General features: G+C 50.2%; 1 protein-coding gene, 1 long non-coding RNA gene and 1 other non-coding gene across 4 annotated transcripts in view; 2 read left to right on the plus strand and 1 right to left on the minus strand.

Moving 5' to 3' along the window:
- SMIM17 (small integral membrane protein 17) overlaps positions 1 to 18,982 on the minus strand; it is a 41,999-nt gene that overhangs the window by 5,353 nt on the left and 17,664 nt on the right. The window contains exons 1-3 of one of the 2 annotated variants that reach the window (XM_045440400.1): positions 12,114 to 12,379; positions 5,479 to 5,714; positions 2,797 to 3,941 (exon numbers count right to left, since the gene is read on the minus strand). In XM_045440400.1, coding sequence (XP_045296356.1) covers positions 3,676 to 3,941; positions 5,479 to 5,641 — 429 coding nt within the window. In that variant the 5' untranslated portion in view covers positions 5,642 to 5,714; positions 12,114 to 12,379 and the 3' untranslated portion in view covers positions 2,797 to 3,675. Of the gene's footprint in view, positions 1 to 2,796; positions 3,942 to 5,478; positions 5,715 to 12,113; positions 12,380 to 18,982 lie in introns of those variants that run through there. The other variant, XM_045440401.1, reaches the window with a different exon arrangement.
- LOC123577963 lies at positions 213 to 4,830 on the plus strand. Its single transcript, XR_006702175.1, has 4 exons — positions 213 to 261; positions 1,555 to 1,631; positions 3,730 to 3,967; positions 4,237 to 4,830. It is a non-coding gene; the product is annotated as an uncharacterized LOC123577963 (long non-coding RNA).
- TRNAE-CUC lies at positions 7,512 to 7,584 on the plus strand. The gene has a single exon. It is a non-coding gene; the product is annotated as a tRNA-Glu (tRNA).

An 18,982-nucleotide genomic window follows, 5' to 3' on the forward strand; every position in this document is an offset into this window, starting at 1 on the left:
GGGCTCGAACTCCCAGACCGCGAGATCGTGACCTGGCTGAAGTCGGACGCTTAACCGACTGCGCCACCCAGGCGCCCCGATTTTAATTTTTTTTTAATGTTTATTTTTGACAGAGCATGAACGAGAAAGGGAGACACAGAATCCGAAGCAGGCTCCAGGCTCTGAGCTGTCAGCACAGAGCCCGACGCGGGGCTCAAACTCACAGACCGCGAGATCATAACCTGAACCAAAGTTGGATGCCCAACCGACTGAGCTACCCAGGTGCCCCTGTATTTATTTATTTTTGACAGGGGGGGAGAGAGAGAGACAGAGTGCAAGCAGGGGAGGAGCAGAGAGAGAGGGAGACACAGAATCCGAAGCAGGCTCCAGGCTCTGAGCTGTCAGCACAGAGCCCGATGTGGGGCTTGAATCCACGAACCATGAGATCATGACCTGAGCCAAAGTTGGACACCTCACCAACTGAGCCACCCAGGTGCCTGAAGAATGTCTACTAGGATATATGGCAACTTTTAAAAACATAAAAACCATTTTGCTGAAGTACAATATGCAAAGAGAAAAGTGCACACATTCTAATGGTACAGCCTGATGAATCCTCGGAAGGCGAGTGGCCCATGTCACCAGCTCCCAGAACAAGAAGCACATCATCCTCTGTGCCCCAAAGTCCTCCCCTCTCATACTCCCTCCCTCCTTCACCTAACCCCTCTCAAAGCTAACACTATTTCGACTTCTGACGGTGTGGACAAGTTCTGTCAGTACAGCAACTTTTACCCACCAGGAGTTATTTCTGGGGTTTGGCATTTCTCCCTTAACCTCACACACTTAGATGAGGTTTGCATTTGTGACAAATGCTTGTATTTTACAGGACAGAGTGATGGGACCATTTTCTCCTCCCTACTTTCCTATGGGGCCACAGAGGGGGAACTTCTGCCCTCTTGGAAATGTCAGGAAAGTAACTCTTCTCCTTCCTTCCCCTCCTTCACTCACTCCCCCTATGAGAGGTGGGGTGACATCTGATTCGTGGGATGGACACAGGCCCTTATTCCTTATCCCTAGTCTTCCCTTGGGGGAGGACCAAGTCCCAGACAGGTAGAGTACCTTAAAGTGGTCAAGAGACATACTGGATTCAAATCCCAGCTCCATCATTTACAAGCTGGGTGACCTAGGGAAAGTCGCTTAACTTCTCTGTGCCTTAGTTTCCCCATATTTAAAACAGGACTATAATAGATCCTATCTCAAGGAACTGTTAAAAGATTATCAAACAAAGGGCGCCTGGGTGGCTCAGTCGGTTAAGCATCTGACTTCAGCTCAGGTCATGATCTCAAGGTTCATGAGTTCAAGCCCCACGTCAGGCTCTGTGCTGACAGCTCTGAGCCTGGAGCATCTTCAGATTCTGTGTCTCCCTTTCTCTCTGCCCCTCCCCCGCTCGAGCTCTGTCTTGCTCTCTCAAAAATGAGTAAATGTTAAAAAATAAAAGATTATCAAATAAATTGAGAAAGCTTCATGGGGAGGGCTGTGGAGCCTGGCTACTGTTATTAATGGTCTGTGGTCCCACAGGAGGGAGACCGTGTCCATGCAGGACCCACAGCCTGCCAATGAGAGGTGCCCCCCAGCATAATGCTCCATCAGTGCAGGTAAACGGGTCACGGCTCGGTGAATGAATGAATGAACAAACGAATGAATGTTATTGCAGAGGCCTCTAGGCACCTCCCCTGCCCTTACAGTGCCCTCTGAGAGTTTCCTTATCTTAAGCGAGAGGGGCCATTCTAACTACCTCACAGGGCTTGGGACGTGACAGCGAGAGAGTGAAGGCTGGTGAATAAATGAATTAATAATGAGAAGCACTAAGAATCAAGTCAGGCTCACAACACAACAAGGTGAATCATTCTCACCCATTTTGTTTCCTGCCCGGAGGTTCCTGACTGGCTCCCACGCCTATCCCTCCACCTCATCCAACCCCCTTCCTTCCACATGGGCTACCAGCGAGACTTCTGTGTATCTGCAAGTCCCTTGAATGGCTCCCCGCTGCCTGTAAGGCTCACCCAACCCCCGTGGCATGGAACCTGGCAGCAAGAGGGCTCCTGTTAAAACCTAAGCTGGAACAGTTCCCTCCTCTGGCCAGAGCTCTCCTATAGCTCTCGCTGCACTCAGAGGAAAAACCAAATATAATTCTTACCATGGTCGACAGACACTGCATCATCCATCACCTCTAGGACCTTGTCTCCTCCTACTCTCCTCCGGCCAACTGACCCCTACTGCTGTTCCACACACGTGCCGGGCACACGCCTACACCAGGGCCTTTGCACTTGCTGTGCCCCTCGGCCTAGAACCTCTTCCCAATGGACACCTGCCAGTCTCACTCTCCCACCTCCTTCATGCCTTTACTCCGGTATCTCCCTCTCAGTGGGGACTTCCCTGGACACCTTTCCTAAAATGGCAACTCCTACCCCACCCCATACTCTTGAACCCCCTTCCTGCCTTATTTTTCTCGGTAGCACTTATTACCACCCAGCACGATTTGTAATTTAGCCACTCATTTTGCTTATTGTCTGTCTACCTCAGTGACTGTAAGTCCAATGAAGGGAGGTGCCATTTCTATCCGATCCACTGTTGTGCCTCAGTGTCTTGAACACTGCCTGGCACATAGTGTGTGCTCAATAAACAGTTGTGGAATGAATGAAAGATCTCATTCCAGGCAGATTTTCACCCACATCCCCCACTGCTCTCCCCTCAAGTCCAATACCCGCCCCCCCCTCCCCCTGCCCAACTATGCCATGCTACATCATGCCTCTGTGCCTTTGCAAATGCTGTTCCCTCTGCCTGGTCGGAGGAAAATTTGTTTCCTTCCCTGCTCTATAAATTCTTACCCCTAAAACCCGGGGTCTGTTGTTTCCCTATCTCCAGAATATTCTAGAATAAGCCTCTAGGCCCCCATCGTTAACTTCTTCTTTTGAGCCTTCCACTGTAGCCGGTACTTGTTTCTGCCCTTTCATGGTTTCCTCCCTCCCCCCAGTGTGAGTCTGTAAATCGCTTTCCTGGCTTAAACCAATCTCAGTTGGATTTCTGACAGATGATTGGGAGATGGGACCCTCGTGTTGCTGAGAGTGGTTATATGATTTTCCTAATGCATAAAATAAATAAAAGAACCACTGTTAATATTTAACATATTGATGTCTTATGTTCCCCAAAGAAAATATTAGGTGTTTCAATGAAGGAATGTGCTTGATAAATCTGCTTGGTTTCCTGCATATTATCGGGATTAAAACCCAGGGAGTGGTTAGTGGATGGACGGGTATACGGACGGATGGCTGAGTGGATCGGTGAGTGGACAAGCGGATGGACAGAGACGAACAGACGGATGGGTAGGCACGTGGGTGGGTGAACAGTAACCAAATCCTGACCACGGCCAGTGGATGGATACAATGGGTCCGTGAATCAATGGATGGGTGGCTGGACAGGTGGGAGTGTGAACGGATACGAGGGTCAGTGAGCGGATGGATAAGTGGACGGACAGAGGAGGTAGATGAACGGACGGGCGGATGGAGGCATGGGTGGAACGGGCAGATGTATGAGCGGGCAAATGAAAGGTTGGGTGGGTGAATGAGGGGACAGATGAACGGACGGTTACTTTGAGTTTATGAGTGAAGGCTTTGGGGTATGTGTGGATGGAGCTACACATCACATGGAGACCCTCCGTGCCATGTCTACCACAGGGATGTGTCCTGTTTCCAGGGGGAGGCTTCTTGGGGGCTCACATTCCCCAAACAGACTTTCGGGAGGCGGAGGAATTCTGAGGCAAGGAACCGACGACCCACTGAGATCTGCAGGGCGGGGGTTTGCGAAAGAGGAAGGAACCGTCCAACATACCTGCGAGTCCTCTGACCCGTCACCTCCGTCCGCCGAGGTCCACTCCTGGGCCAGCCCGGTCTCTTGAGAGGACAGCCCTGAGGAAAGGAGAAAGGAGCCAGGAGTGAGTGACCAGGCTGGCTGGGGTGGGCTCTGTTTGCTCGCCCCACCTGGCGTCCTGTCCCTTTTCTCCTGATTTCCCACGGCACGTGGCGCATGCGCACACATTCTGGCCCACGTGGCTCAGGTAGGGCAGAGAGAATAGGAGACCTGAATTCCGGTCCTGTTTCTGTAATTACCTGGAAGATTGCAAGTGGGTCACCTGATGCCATCTGCCACTGGAACCTCTGTTCCTTCACCTGCCAAATGGGTAAAACGGTCCCTTCTCTCCAGGCCTCCCGCAAAACCGAGTGAGGTTTAATCCACGGAATGAAACCAGGATGAAGCAGGCTTCCCCAGCTTCCAGCCCCTGCTGGAGCAAACTCCCCACATGAGGACATCAACGTCCTTCTCACTCCTTAGCTGGTGAGAACTGGGGGTCAGGCCAAAGATCGGCATTTTCCAGTCTTCCTGCACCCGGGCCCTGCTAGGAGCCCCCAACCCCCTCCCCACTACCAGGACGGACACCCATAGCATCCACGCCTCTGCCCGCTGGCTGTTCCTCCCCTCTGGGAGAAGGGAAGACCCTGCCCCGGTAGAAGGTCCAGTCCCTGTTCTGCTGCAGGGCTGCCTTTCGGGGGTCCGCGTCTCAGCAAGTGGCACCACCCCTTGTCCGGCAGTTGGAGCCCAAACCCCAGGCATTATCCTTGGTGTCTCTCTAGTCCACCCCTCCTCACCTCCATCAGCAAGAACTCACGTTCTCCCTCTGGTCACCATAACCTGGAACACAGCAAGCCTGTCACCACGGAGGGTCATTGCATGTGTGGCCCTGGCTTCCTATTTCAAAACTTGTTTGTTGTCGGTTTCTCCACTAAAATCTGAGCTCTACTGCGGCCATCTTGTTTGCCGCTAGATCCTGGCACACAGCGGGTGCTTGTGGTAGATTTTTGTCCCCAGGGGCCTTCAACTTGTTCATTGATCCCCGCATCCACACCCCTGGGCGGTCCCCTCCCTCAGTGATGCTGAACTTGACCGAGTAGCTTATTTTGAGCAACGGCCCCTAAGCAAGTGGGTTGCCACCACAGCTTAAAAAACTGCTTGTGAATGGAGGCCCTTCCCTCTCGCCCGCAATCAAGAGAAAACTCTCCTGAGACTGACCCCGAGCTGGCCCGGGCGACTCTGGTGAGAACCAGCCCGGGGTTGGCCTGCGGGAAACAAGCGGCCTCAAGTCAGCACCGTCAAGCCAGCCAGACGCGCGGGGTCGACCAGCTGCCTCGCCAGCTCGCTGTGGCCGCAGGTGCAGATGTAGGCGAGGGAAGCCAGCCAGCGGTCCCCTCAGCCCACATCATCCCGCTGACCTGCAGAAGCATGAGCGGAGAAATGACTGTTGCCTTAAGCCACCGGGTTTTGGGGCGACTCGCTCCACAGCAAAAGCTGACGGACACAAGGTCCATAAACATTGGTTGAATGAATGTTAACGAATGTTGTGTCTTCCCCACCCCACCGCCAACCTCCCATGGGACCCCCGCCCCTCACCTTTCTCGTCACCATCACAGCCGGTGGCCCCGACCTCCACAGCCACCCAGTCTTTGGTGGGGGTGGCGCGCTTCTCCCAGGCCCTGCTCTCCCGAGGCAGCAGCGTCTTGGCCCTCTCGGGCTCCAGCAGCCCCCGAATCTGCTCAGGCCTGAGGCTCTGCATCTTCCCGGGAGGCGGGGCGAGTTCGTCTTTCTCCTCCGGTTCCCGTTGGGTTCCCGGGCACAGGACTCAGAACCTGAGGACCGACAAACATTTAGTCATTCAGCAAACACTTACAGTGTCACCTGTGTGCCAGGCACTATTTCTAGGTTCCAGAGACAGTGCAGTGATGGAAGCAAAGCCCACTGCTCTTGTGGGGCTCACATTCCAGCAGGGGTGGGGGTGGGGAGAGCCAGACAGCGCACCACACGATGGTACGTGCTCCAGAGACCAATGAAGCAAGAAAGGGAACAGCAGTTTCAAGGTGGGGGGCAGAGCGTGGTGCCTAAGTGGCCCAGGGGTTAAGCCTCTGACCCTTGATTTCAGCTCAGGTCATGATCTCAAAGTTCCTGAGATCGAGCCCCATGTAGGGCTCTGCGCTGACATCTCGGAGCCAGCTTGGGATTCTCTCTCTCCCTCTGTCCCTTCCCTGTGCATGTGTGCTCACTCTCTCTCTCTCTCTCTCAAAATAAATAAACATTTAAAAATAAAATACTCCTTAAGATTCCTATTGTATATACTTTGTCAACGCAAAATTCAGAAGGTTGTTTGCAAGAAGCCGCCTGAACTACGTGGTATAATCCTTTGAGACTCTGATGCTGGTTTACATTCTTATTCTAGGAAACTGCATGTGTCATCAACCTTGTGTTATATTAACCTACTGAATGCCCTCGTGAATAGTAATTTTCTTTTTATGTTTTATTTATTTTTGAGACAGAGACAGAGCACAAGCAGGCGGAGGGGCAGAGAGAGAAGGAGACACAGAATCAGAAGCAGACTCCGGGTTCTGAGCTGTCAGCACAGAGCCCGACGCGGGGCTCAAACCCACAAATCGTGAGATCATGACCTGAGCCGAAGTTGGACGTTCAACCAACTGAGCCACCCAGGCGCTCTGAATAGTAATTAAAAATAAAAAAATAAGTTCTCTTGGTGTGGAGAAAAAAAAAAAAAAAGCCTTTCAAAGCATTTTCTTCTTTGATCAGGTTTATACACATAAAACTTGTTACATCAAATTTTAAAACCACAGGGAATACAGTCTAGATTCAAAGAGATATTAGCATCTCCACAATCAAATGCATATGGGAACCATGTTTGGAGTCAGAATCAAAGACACCTGGTGTGAAAAAAAAAATTTTTTTTTTTCAACGTTTATTTATTTTCTTTTTTGGGGACAGAGAGAGACAGAGCATGAACGGGGGAGGGGCAGAGAGAGAGGGAGACACAGAATCGGAAACAGGCTCTAGGCTCTGAGCCATCAGCCCAGAGCCCGACGCGGGGCTCGAACTCGCGGACCGCGAGATCGTGACCTGGCTGAAGTCGGACGCTTAACCGACTGTGCCACCCAGGCGCCCCTTTTTTTATTTTTATTTTTTTTATTTTTTTGAAAAAAAAATTTTTTTAAGACAAGAAAATGGATTATGGACTGGGAGGTCAAGGCATTCTCATTGCTTCCGTTAGGTGTGGACACAGCCTTATGGACAGTTAAGAAAATGTCCATCTTGGGGCGCCTGGGTGGCGCAGTCGGTTAAGCGTCCGACTTCAGCCAGGTCACGATCTCACGGTCCGTGAGTTCGAGCCCCGCGTCGGGCTCTGGGCTGATGGCTCAGAGCCTGGAGCCTGTTTCCGATTCTGTGTCTCTCTCTCTCTCTGCCCCTCCCCCGTTCATGCTCTGTCTCTCTCTGTCCCAAAAAAAATAAATAAACGTTGAAAAAAAAAATTAAAAAAAAAAAAAAAAAAGAGAATATCCATCTTAATTTTTTAGAGATGTTTTTGTAATATGTCAGAGTAAACTGACGTGATGGCTGAGATTTGCTCTAAAATACTTCTAAGGGGCGCCTGGCTGGCTCAGTGGGTAGAGCATCTGACTCTCAGTCTCAGGGTCATGAGTTCAAGCCTCACGTTGGGCATTGGGTGTGGAGTCTACTTAAAAGTTGGGATGGGATGGGATGGGACGGGACGGGACGGGATGAAGAGGTACTTCTGCAGTGAAGTCAAAAGAAGTAGACAACAGGGGGTCAGAGCAAACCAATGACGATTTCTCAACCTGGAAAGTGGAAGATGGTGGCTCTCAGACCCATCCTTGTACCCGTGAGTAGACGTGAAATGTTTTCATAACAGAAACCAACATATGCTTGTGGATACGCACACTATGTCCTTCGCTTCAACGTCACTAATCATCACGTAGGTCTTCCTTACGGACAGGGGTGACTCACAGACCCTCGAAACCCAAATTCAAATGCACTTCCCCAGACACCTGTGCCCTCTCTCCCCCACCTCCTGCACATCCTGCCTCCTGGGTCCCCTGCTCTTGACCAGGGCTCCACCGTGAATCTTCCCCGCCACTGTCCACAAGCATCACCGTCCACTTGCCTCCTCACCCGCACATCCGAAGGACGGCTAAGCCCGCCTGCTCTTGTCTTACAGAATGCTGCCGCTGCTCTGCTCTAGGCCCGTCCAGTCCACTCCACCACTGACCCCACCAATCCTGTTCCCTAACCCCTCTCCCCAGTCCATCCCACCAGCTGCACGCACCTCAAGATCTACTCTGGTCACATGGGTGGAGGCAGGTTCCCAACGTGGCCTCAAAGCCTCCACCACCACATTCCCTACGCTTTCCCTCCTTCAGGACAGTCCGGGAGGTGGTCTTAGACATACCTGAATAGCACTGAACCCCAAAGAGACAAGGTTCCCCACCTCTTCAGCACCCTCTTTTATTGCTATTTAAAAATTGAGTTAAGGGGCGCCTGGGTGGCGCAGTCGGTTAAGCGTCCGACTTCAGCCAGGTCACGATCTCGGGGTCTGAGTTCGAGCCCCGCGTCAGGCTCTGGGCTGATGGCTCGGAGCCTGGAGCCTGTTTCCAATTCTGTGTCTCCCTCTCTCTCTGCCCCTCCCCCGTTCATGCTCTGTCTCTCTCTGTCCCAAAAATAAAAAAAAAAAAATTAATTAATTAAAAAAATAAATAAATAAAAATAAAAATTGAGTTAAAATAGGAGCACCTGGGTGGTTCAGTGGGTTGGGCATCCAATTCTTGATTTTGGCTCAGGTGATGATCTCATGGTCGTGAGTTCGAGCCCCATGTCAGGCTCTGTGCTGACAGCTCACAGCCTAGAGCCTGCTTCAGATTGTGTGTCTCCCTCTCTGTGCCCCTCCCCTGACCACATTAAAAAGAACTCTTTAGACACCGTGTTAGTTTCTTATGGCTGCTGCAGCAAATTGCCACAAATTGGGTGGCTTAAGACAACGCAAACTTATTACCTTACAGTCCTGCAGCTCAGAAGTCTGAAATGGGTCTCAGTGGAATAAAATCAAGGTGTCTCAGGGCCGTGCTCCTTCTGGAGGCTCTGGGGGAGAATCAGTCTCCTTGCCTTCTCAAGTGTCTTAGGCCGCCTGCATTGCTTGGCCCCGTGGCCCCTTCCTCCGTCTTTAAAGCCAGCACTGGCCATTTGAGCGTTTTTCACACTGCGTGTGAGACTCTCCCTCTCCTCCCTCTTCCACTTTTAAGGGTCCTTATGATTGCACTACCCCCACACAAATAATCCAGGATCATGCCGCCATCCCAAATCTCAGTTGATTAGCAACCTTAATGTCATCTGCAGCCTTAATCTTCCCTCACCCTGTAACCAACGTATTCACACCATCTGGGGGTGAGGGCGTGGACATCTTTCTGCCCACCACAGGTGTCAAATAAAAATGCTAGAAGGGAAAAAAAAAAAAAGGTGGGGGGGATTTAAAGGATAAAGAGTAGGTGAAAGCTGGGTGAATGCTAGGGTGTTGCTGGAGGAGAGTCGCAAAGGTAGGAAAAGAACGCATGACACTAATAAGATAGTCACTGCTGCTAGCAGGGCAAGGCACGGGCATGACGGCGTGGGGTGAATTTCGGCTCTGCCACACATTAGCGGTGTGACCTTAGGCAGGTCACTTAAGATTCCCCACATTTTGGGGCGCCTGGGTGACTCAGTCAGTTAAGGGTCCGACTCTTGATTTTGGCTCAGGGCACGATCTCCCCGTTCTTGGGTTTGAACCCCAAGTCGGGCTCTGCACCAACAGTGCGGAGCCTACTTGGGATTCTCTCCCTCCCTCTCCCCCTCCTCTGCACTGCCCCCCCCCCCAAATAAACAAACTTGAAAAAAATTCTCCCCATTTCAATGTGCTCATCTGTCAAATGGGGGTGTGTATAGTGGCATCAGCTATCTCACAGACTTGTGGTGCGTTTTCTTCTGAAACCGAAGGAGATTAATGCCCAGGAGTGCCTGATGAGTGGGGGGACCAATTGGTTCTCCCTCTGCCTGACTCGTCCTTGCCCTTCTGTGTCGGCTTCTAGAAACTGTGCCCGCACCTCAAGGCTCAGCCGAGACACCACTTCCTGTGGGACCCTGTTAACACCTGCCACCCACAAGTGCGGGAATGGAAATGACTTTTTCAAAGCGTTTCTCAGCCAGAACTTTGTGCAAGGCCTGTACTGGGCACCTGAGGATGCACCGGACACCTTCAGTAGCTCCCACTCTCCCGCGGGAGAAGGAGAAGTGAGCAGAGAGGAGCAAGGAGAGCAGCAGACCCGGTGTTGCAGCAGAGGGGAACCCCGGGGGTGAGGCTCCACCTCCAGGAGTTTGGCGTAAAACACAAATGGGATGGATCCAGAAAGCTAAATAAAGGGTCCCTCCCCACCCACACCTCCCGCTTTTACTTTCACTGTTCGAAAGTGAAAACTAACTATGAGGCCAGAGAAACACTTCTCTGTTGTAAGGGAAACAGGGGCAAATGCCAACAGGAGCAGTGCAGGATAGGGGCAGAGGTGATAGGGAGTAGTGGGGACTGTGGCAAAGGAGACTGTGTCCAGGAAGCAGCCCCATTCCGCCCTACCCATATGTGCAGAGTGAAAATGTGGGCCCAGTGTCTCCTAGCTTCTGATTTCTCAAGAGAACACTGGAAGTCTATAGGTTCAGATGACATCTTCCACATTTTAAAATGCCAATACTTTCAAACGTTTAAAAGGAAGACACCGGGGCGCCTGGGTGGCGCAGTCGGATAAGCGTCCGACTTCAGCCAGGTCACGATCTTGCGGTCCGTGAGTTCGAGCCCCGCGTTGGGCTCTGGGCGATGGCTCAGAGCCTAGAGCCTGTTTCCAATTCTGTGTCTCCCTCTCTCTCTGCCCCTCCCCCGTTCATGCTCTCTCTCTGTCCCAAAAATAAATAAACGTTGAAAAAAAAAATTTAAAAAAAAAAATAAAAAAAAATAAAAGGAAGACACCAGGCCAGTGAGCCAAAGAGCACAGGTCGTGGGGCTGTGAGTTTGCAATCAAGGTGTGCGCTGGGGAGCGCTGGGGATAGGGAGAGGAGGCCGTGAGCACAAACATTTTCCAAGGGAAAAGAAAATACTGGCCTTCATGGAAAAGTTAGTGAAACAGCACGAGTGGGGGGGTCCCGTTTGGTTCTTCTTTCCTTTTCCTTTCTCTCTCTCTCTACCTTTTTCGTTTTTAATATGAATATATAATCCTGTGTTCAGGCTAACGGGAAGGAAGGCCCAGGAAGAGGGGTGGCCAATGGAGAAGACAGGAGCCCCGGGATCCAGGTCAGAAGAGGCTGGATCTGGTTGGATGGAGACGGGAGGAGGGGAGGGACAGAGAGAAATCTGCGGGGCTGACAAGGGTGTGTGCGTGTGTGTGTATGTGTGTGTGGAACTCACACCGCACAGCCTCCCTGTCCTCTGAGAAATAGCAAACAGGTCATCCGCGAAGAAGAAACCAGGGGGATGCGGTAACAACAGTAACAGTATCAGCAACACGGGCAGCCACCTTTTCCAGGAGCGCTCCGGTGTGCCAGGCCTGGGGCGCAGGCCCCACCCTCTTCCTAACGGATTCCTCTCCATAATTCTCCGCAGCAGATACTGTCACGCCCATTTTGCAGACGGAGAAGGCCCTCGATCAAAGCCACACAGCTAATCGGAGCTGGGCGGGGATGCAAACGTGTCCGATTCCCGCGCCTGTGCGCAGCGCCACTGTAGGGCGGTACACGCGCGCCCAGACACACAACGCACACTCGCGCAAGTGCACGCGCTGGTGGGCACGGGGACATGGCGTGCTGCACGCACTGGGGGGGACCGACCGAGATGCCAAGACCCCGGCGAGACCTGGGCGCACGTGCATGCGGCGACCCACGAGGCTGCGCAACGCGGGGTCATTCCCCTCCTCGCACGGGGCGAGGCGCACAGGCTCGGACAAACAGACCCGACTAGCCCCAGCCCGGTCACTCTTCCAGTAGAGGGGCTTGGAGACCCCCTCCCCGGGCCTGCACCTCTGCTTCCACCCCCAGACACAGACAAGTCGCACACATTCACACGCGCGCTCCTGAGGTCGCCGCCCGCGCCCCCCTTCCCTCCCCCGCCCAGCCCAGTTTCCCAGCCCCACCTCCCGCCCGCGGGGGTCCCTCGGAGGACTCACCCTCCCCAACCAGACCCAGTCCCGGCACTGCAGAGCGGGCGCCGCAGCTACCGCGGCTGCGCAGACGTGGAGGCAGCAGGGGAGGGGGGAGGGGGGAAAGTGGAAGAGGGGGATGGCCTTCTCGCCTCCTCCCCTCTCCGCTCGGCTCCCGGGGAGCAGCGCCTGCAGTAGGGTAGGGAACCGAGCGGAGGGGCCCCAGGTTCCATACCCAACCGAGTTGGCTGCGGTGCGGTTGAGGGGCTTGTGCCCGGCATGCCGATCGGCCACAGTGGGATGAGCCGCCCATCCTCCGCTGTTGGGCACCGAGGTTCTGTCCTACTTCCCCTGCTGCAGCTTCGTGCCAAGCCCACCAACTTTCTTGGCTCGTGGTGGTTCTCTACTCCACAACCCTGGGTCAGGGTAGGAGGGAGGAGGAAGGACTTGGAGCAGAGGTGTGGCAGCCCCTGGGACCCGGAGGTCAGGCTGCCTAGGGTCAGAGGCTGGCGCTACCATTTGCTCCTAGGGTGTTTTTGGGTGTGTCACTTAGCATGTCTGGGCCTCGGTTTCCCATTCTGTTAAGTGGGAATGATTATGCTTACCACCTCCCAGGTTAAAAAAAAAATACATATGGTGCTTGTATGGTGTTTAGAACAGTGCCTAACAGTTGCTACTATTATCACTGTTGTTCAAGTTTTACAATGTAATCGCTACCTGCCAAAATGCTCTCGGGGAAGCTACATCAAATTTTTAGATTTTTGATAAAGCCACGGGTGGGGGGGAGAAAGTGGTTTTCTTTTTGGTCTTATTTTCATTTCATTACGTGTTTGTTGATCAGTTATCTTCTGTTTGTGAATTGGTTGTTTATACCTTCCCTGCCTTACTCTGTGTAGCTTTTGCTTCTTGATTTATAGGCATTCTTTATATATTCTGAATACTGATCCTTTGCCTGTTACTTTACCTGTGGCAGATATCTTCTCCTGGCCTGTCAGTCACTTGTCTTTTCACTTTGCTTACACAGTACCTCAAATTTTGGGTTTTGAAGAAGTAAAAGCTATCTGTTTTTCCTACTTTCATAAACACACTTTCTTCTACAGTCTCATACTTTACAGTCTTGTTTTATGTTTAGTTTGTTGCACGTGCTGGAACTTTTTGGAATAGTGCGAAGTAAAAACTTCACTTTATATTCCAAATGGATAGACAGTTGAATAAGTCTGGTTTCCCAGAAAAGCAGTCAAAATAACTGTCATTTATCCAACCAATTTGATGAGCAAAGGCATCAAATGTCCATTATTTCATTTCATTCAAAGGCCCCAAATGGTAGGTATTATCATCCCCATTTAACAGAGAAGGGAACTAAGGCATGAAGGAATTAAAGGATTTGTCCAGAGGACACATGGAAAGAATATGGGAGGATACAGATTGGTTTCCTTAGGCATTTCCATATTTGCCACATAATTCGGAGGGGAAGCTTTCTTTGTTTAGAAGTTTAGGAGATGATGGGGCACCTGTGTGGCTCAGTCACTTGGGTGTCCAACTTTGGCTCAAATCATGATCTTGCAATTCGTGGGTTTGAGCCCCGCCTTGGGCTCTGTGCTGATAGCTCAGAGCCTAAAGCCTGCTTCAGATTCTGTCTCCCTCTCTCTCTGCCCCTCCCCAGATCAGGCTGTCTGTCTGTCTGTCTCTCTCTTAAAAGTAAACAAACATTTAAAAAATAATTTAAAAAAGAAGTTTAGGAGATGAACTTCCAGCCATTCCCAGCATAGTTCAGTGAAGAGGGGATAGGTGGGGGGAGGTGGATTTAGATAAAGGCCCTTCATTCACCCCTTCACCACTTCCTTTGATAGCAAAACGTCCTGTGCAGGACACTAGGGGAGCCGCCCAGCCCATGGAGCCTTTGATGGGCTTGAGAGGTTGGCTTCCAGACCTAGATCCACTGTGCACCAGCTGTGTAACTGTGGGAGGTGAATTAACTGGGTCTCCGTTTCCTTATCTATAAAATAAGGACAATAACAGTTCCTAACTCATAGGGTTATCAACATCAAAGGAGTTAATACATGCACACTGCATACGGATTGAGCCATTGTTATTGATCACCAGATCCTCAACTTGGGGGAAAATTCCAGGTGTGATCCTGATAGTTCAGATGATTAAAGGTTGCTCTTGGGGCACCTGGGTGGCTCACTTCAGCTCAGGTCATGATCTCACATATTGTGGGTTCAAGCCCTGCATTGGGCTCTGTGCTGACAGCTCAGAGCCTGGAGCCTGCTTCAGATTCTGTGTCTCCCTCTCTCTCTGCCCCCCATTTGCTCACACACTCTCTCTCAAAAATAAACATTAAAAACTTAAAAATAAATAAAAATAAAAAGCTGTTATGTTGCAGATGTCGTTCTGAGTGCCACGACAGTTGAGGCCTGTGTCTTAATGGAGTTTATAGTCTAGTGAAATGAAGCAGACAAACCAATAAATACAGAAAAAAAAAATATAGTTTGTGTTAATTCAATGAATTACATGAAATAGATCGACATGATTGTAATTGTGAGGCCACTTTAGACAAGAGTGGTCAGGAGAGGTCTTTTTGAAAAGGTGGCATTTTGGGGTAAGACCTGAAAGGGGAAAAGGAGCCAGTTATGCAAGAATTCATGGCAGAAAGGACAGCAGGGCCCGAGGAACAACAAGGAGGCCAATGTAACCAGAGTGGTCAGACAAGGGAGAGAGTAACAGGATATAGGATCAGTCATCCAGGGTCTTGAAAGCCACAGTGACATCTTTGAATGTTATTGTAAGTGCACTGGGAAGTTACGGAAGGGCATTGAGGAAGGCTGTGATATAATCCAATTTACATTTTCAAGGCATGACTGGAACTGTTGTGTGGGGAAAACTCTAGAAGGGGCAACGGGTAAAATGGGAGTATCAGTTAAGAGGCTGCTGCAATCAACCAGGTAAAACATGATGGTAGTCTGGCAGCAGGGGGGAGGGCAGTGGACAGATGCAGAATACACTTTAGAGATGGGGCTGAGAGGACTCACTAATCGATGGCATGTGAAAGGTAGGAAAAAGGAAGGAATCAAGGCAGACTTTTGGACTTTGAGCCTAAGCAACTACGTGCTCTATGGTGAATGAAGAGAGTAGACCAACTTTGTGTGTGTGTGTGTGTGTGTGTGTGTGTGTGTGTGTGTGTGTGAGAGAGAGAGAGAGAGAGAGAGAGAGAGAGACAGAGACAGAGAGAGAGAGGTGGGGGGGGGGGAGAATCCAGAATTCCCTCTTTGGGGCATGTTAAATACCCGATGCCTGTGTTTCTGAGGTTAATACTAGGAGAGCTTAGGATACCCAGATACCAGCATTCGGAAACTCTGGGGGTGACAGTTGGGTCCAGGAATCTGCTCACAAGGGTTCAGGTATCCAGCAGAGGCAGCGGCAAAATTATGGTCCCGGAACTGTCCGCGGTGCTGAAGCGGCAGGGCCTGAGCTGTCCGAGGTGCTGAATCTGCAGCAGACTAGCTGGAAAGGTCTCTCCTCTCTCTCTCCTCTCCCTCTCTCCCTCCCTCTCTCTCTCTCCGCCCGCCCTGTTGCCGCCCTCATCCTCTCTCCCTCTCCCCTTTTCAAAGATCCTATCTGCATCTGCCTGGGAAAAGCCCTGTCATTGCCTGGAAACAAAACTCTCTGGCTGTAGGGAGCGCAGATGAAAGCAAATGAGGGCAAAAACGCAGTCATTTATACATAAGAAGCAGCTTTGGCTCTTACGACAGCAGGCCCTTGGCTACATCTGACTAGAATTATTAACACGGAGTTTCCAAAGCACCTGAAGGGTAGGGGTGGATGTACAAAAAGCAGGAAAGGTTCCCAGGATTAGAGCTAATGGTTACCTTGGGCTGGGGGGAAACAGAGGAGTTACTATATAGGTATATGTGAATTTTTGGAAAGGCCCTAGTTTTTATGTTGTGAGATGGGGTCACAAGAAGGATATTACTGTAGATTAATACAAATACATCATGGCTATATTTTATGCTAACCTGAATTATAAACATTTGAAATCATAGGGGCGCCTGGGTGGCGCAGTCGGTTAAGCGTCCGACTTCAGCCAGGTCACGATCTCGCCGTCCGTGAGTTCGAGCCCGCGTCGGGCTCTGGGCTGATGGCTCAGAGCCTGGAGCCTGTTTCTGATTCTGTGTCTCCCTCTCTCTCTGCCCCTCCCCCGTTCATGCTCTGTCTCTCTCTGTTCCAAAAATAAATAAACGTTGAAAAAAAAAATTAAAAAAAAAAAAAAGAAATCATGAGCATGGGGTGGTGGTGGCATTTTTTTTAAATGAGATGAGAAGAAGCCTCACAATTCAAAACTTCCTCAAAAGTCCATACTTTTCGGGGCGCCTGGGTGGCGCAGTCGGTTAAGCGTCCGACTTCAGCTCAGGTCACGATCTCGCGGTCCATGAGTTTGAGCCCCGCATCGGGCTCTGGGCTGATGGCTCAGAGCCTGGAGCCTGTTTCCGATTCTGTGTCTCCCTCTCTCTCTGCCCCTCCCCCGTTCATGCTCTGTCTCTCTCTGTCCCAAAAATAAATAAACTTTGAAAAAAAAAATTTTAAAGTCCATACTTTTGAATATGACCAATTATATACATTGTAAGCTATGCTTATTATTATAATATCACTCTACCTGGTAAAGAGACATACCAACCTTACCTTCTGTTAGGATTAGTCTTAAATTAGGTGGGTTTTGAACTGTCCAAGTTTTGGGGCAGGTGGGTGGCTCAGTCAGTTAAGCATCCGACTTCAGCTTAGGTCAGGTCATGGTCTCACAGTTTGTGAGTTCAAGCCCCGCATCTGGCTCTGTGTTGACAGCTCAGAGCCTGGAGCCTCCTTCGGATTCTGTGTCTCCCTCGCTCTCTGCCCCTCCCCCACTCATGCTGTCTCTATCTCCAATAAATTAAAAAAAAAAAAAAATGAACTGTCCAAGTTCTTCAAGAAAGAGTCCCTGGCATAAACTCCAACCACTGTGGGATTAATGAATGAACAAATGAATAAATTTGTTCTTCCCAAAGATCTGGTCACCAGGAAAGCCACAGCTGCTCCTATCTCTCAAGAGACAGACATTCATAAAGCACCCACTATGTACTGGCTATTGCAGGGGACAACCAGGATGCCTGAGGCATATCCCCTTCCCCTAAGTGGATGGTTTCCACACCCTTTCAAAAGGCAGGAAGCTTTAAGCCTCTGATATGAGCTCTTTGATCACCTCAAAGTCACTGAAGCATGGCTTTTATCCATTTTTTTTTTAAGTTTATCTTATTTGAGAAAGGGAAAGAGAGTGTGTGAGTGCAGGAGGGTCAGAGAGAGGGGGAGATTGAGAATCCCAAGTAGGATCCATGCTGACAGCACAGAGCCTGATGTGGGACTTGAGCCCATGAACCCATGAGATCATGAGCTGAGCCAAAATCAAGAGTCGGGTGCTTAACTGACTGACCTGTGAGATCATGACCTAAGCCAAAATCAAGAGTTGGACACTTAACTGACTGAGCCACCCAGGTGCCCCTGGCTCTTAGTTACTTTTCTATCTTCTCATGGAGTTGTTGGCCCGGTGGGTATTGACATTCCAAATTCCCCAAAGGAGTGGAGCTCATTACATTATAGCTTTTTTTTTTCTTGATTATCTGCCTCACCTTCTAGAATGTAGACTCCATGATGGTAGGAACTCTGTGTTTCTAGTTCATTCCTGAGCCTCTAGCACTTCAAACATTGCTTGGCACATACGAGATATTCTATGAATGTTTTTATTTTTGAAGGATTAAATGAATGAAAGTCCTATCTGTAAACACAAATTATCCCAATATCTTTTATTTTTTAATGTTTATTTTTGAGAGAGTGCAAGTGGGGGGAGGAGCAGAGAAAGGGGGACGGGATCCAAAGTGGGCTCTGCACTGACAGCACCTCTCAAACCAGGAGATCATAACCTGAGCCAAAGTTGGACACTCAACTGACTGAACCACCCAGGGGCCCCCACCAGAATCTTTAAATTTTTTTTAATTACTATTTTTAAGTAATCTGTACACCCACCATGGGGTTCAAATACATGACCCCAAGATCAAGAGTCAGATGCTCCAGTGACTGAACCAGCTTGGTGCCCCAAAATATCCCAATACTTTAACTTTTTTTAATGTTTATTTATTTTTGAGAGAGAGAAAGAGAGGGAGGGAGGGAGGGCAGGGAAGGGGCAGAGAGAGAGGAAGACACAGAATCCGAAGCAGGCTCCAGGCTCCGAGCTGTCAGCACAGCCCGACTGGGGCTCGAACTCATGAACCGCGACATCATGACCTGAGCCAAAGTCAGAGGTTTAACCAACTGAGCCACCCAGGTGCCCCTCCTACTATTTTAATGATGACAGCTCACTAAATTAAAAAGAAGATGAGTGAACCAACACATCAGTTGGCTGGATGCAGCCCATGGTCTGACCAGCTGAGTCATCTAATCATCAGTTCTTACTGAGCAAAATTCTGCATAAGAACACTCGATGGGCAGGTGATCTGTTGTTTCCCACCCTGGTCCTTTGGCTGTGACCCAAAAGACAGGGGTGTGTGGCATCAGACAAGGAATCCTATCAACAAGGATTATCTCACAAAGAAGAGAATCTACTTCATTCTTTTTAACAACTCCAGAGTATTAATCCCACTATGTGGCTGCATCTAGTTATGTGGCCCTTCCCCCAGCTGGCAGACATTAAGTTATTTCCAGAGTGATCATTTGGGACCCTCACACTTCTTGGGAAAGGCCCAAATTCAACTTGTAAATAGCCAGGATTTAACCCAGGGCAGCCTGTCGCCAAAGACCTTTCTGTTTCACTACTACTGAGGATTGTTCAGTTTACTTTACAGGGGAAAAGATGGATGATCGAAGTGAGAAAA

The sequence above is a fragment of the Leopardus geoffroyi genome, chromosome E2 (genome assembly GCF_018350155.1).
Source record: "Leopardus geoffroyi isolate Oge1 chromosome E2, O.geoffroyi_Oge1_pat1.0, whole genome shotgun sequence".
NCBI classification, from domain to species: Eukaryota; Metazoa; Chordata; class Mammalia; order Carnivora; family Felidae; genus Leopardus; species Leopardus geoffroyi.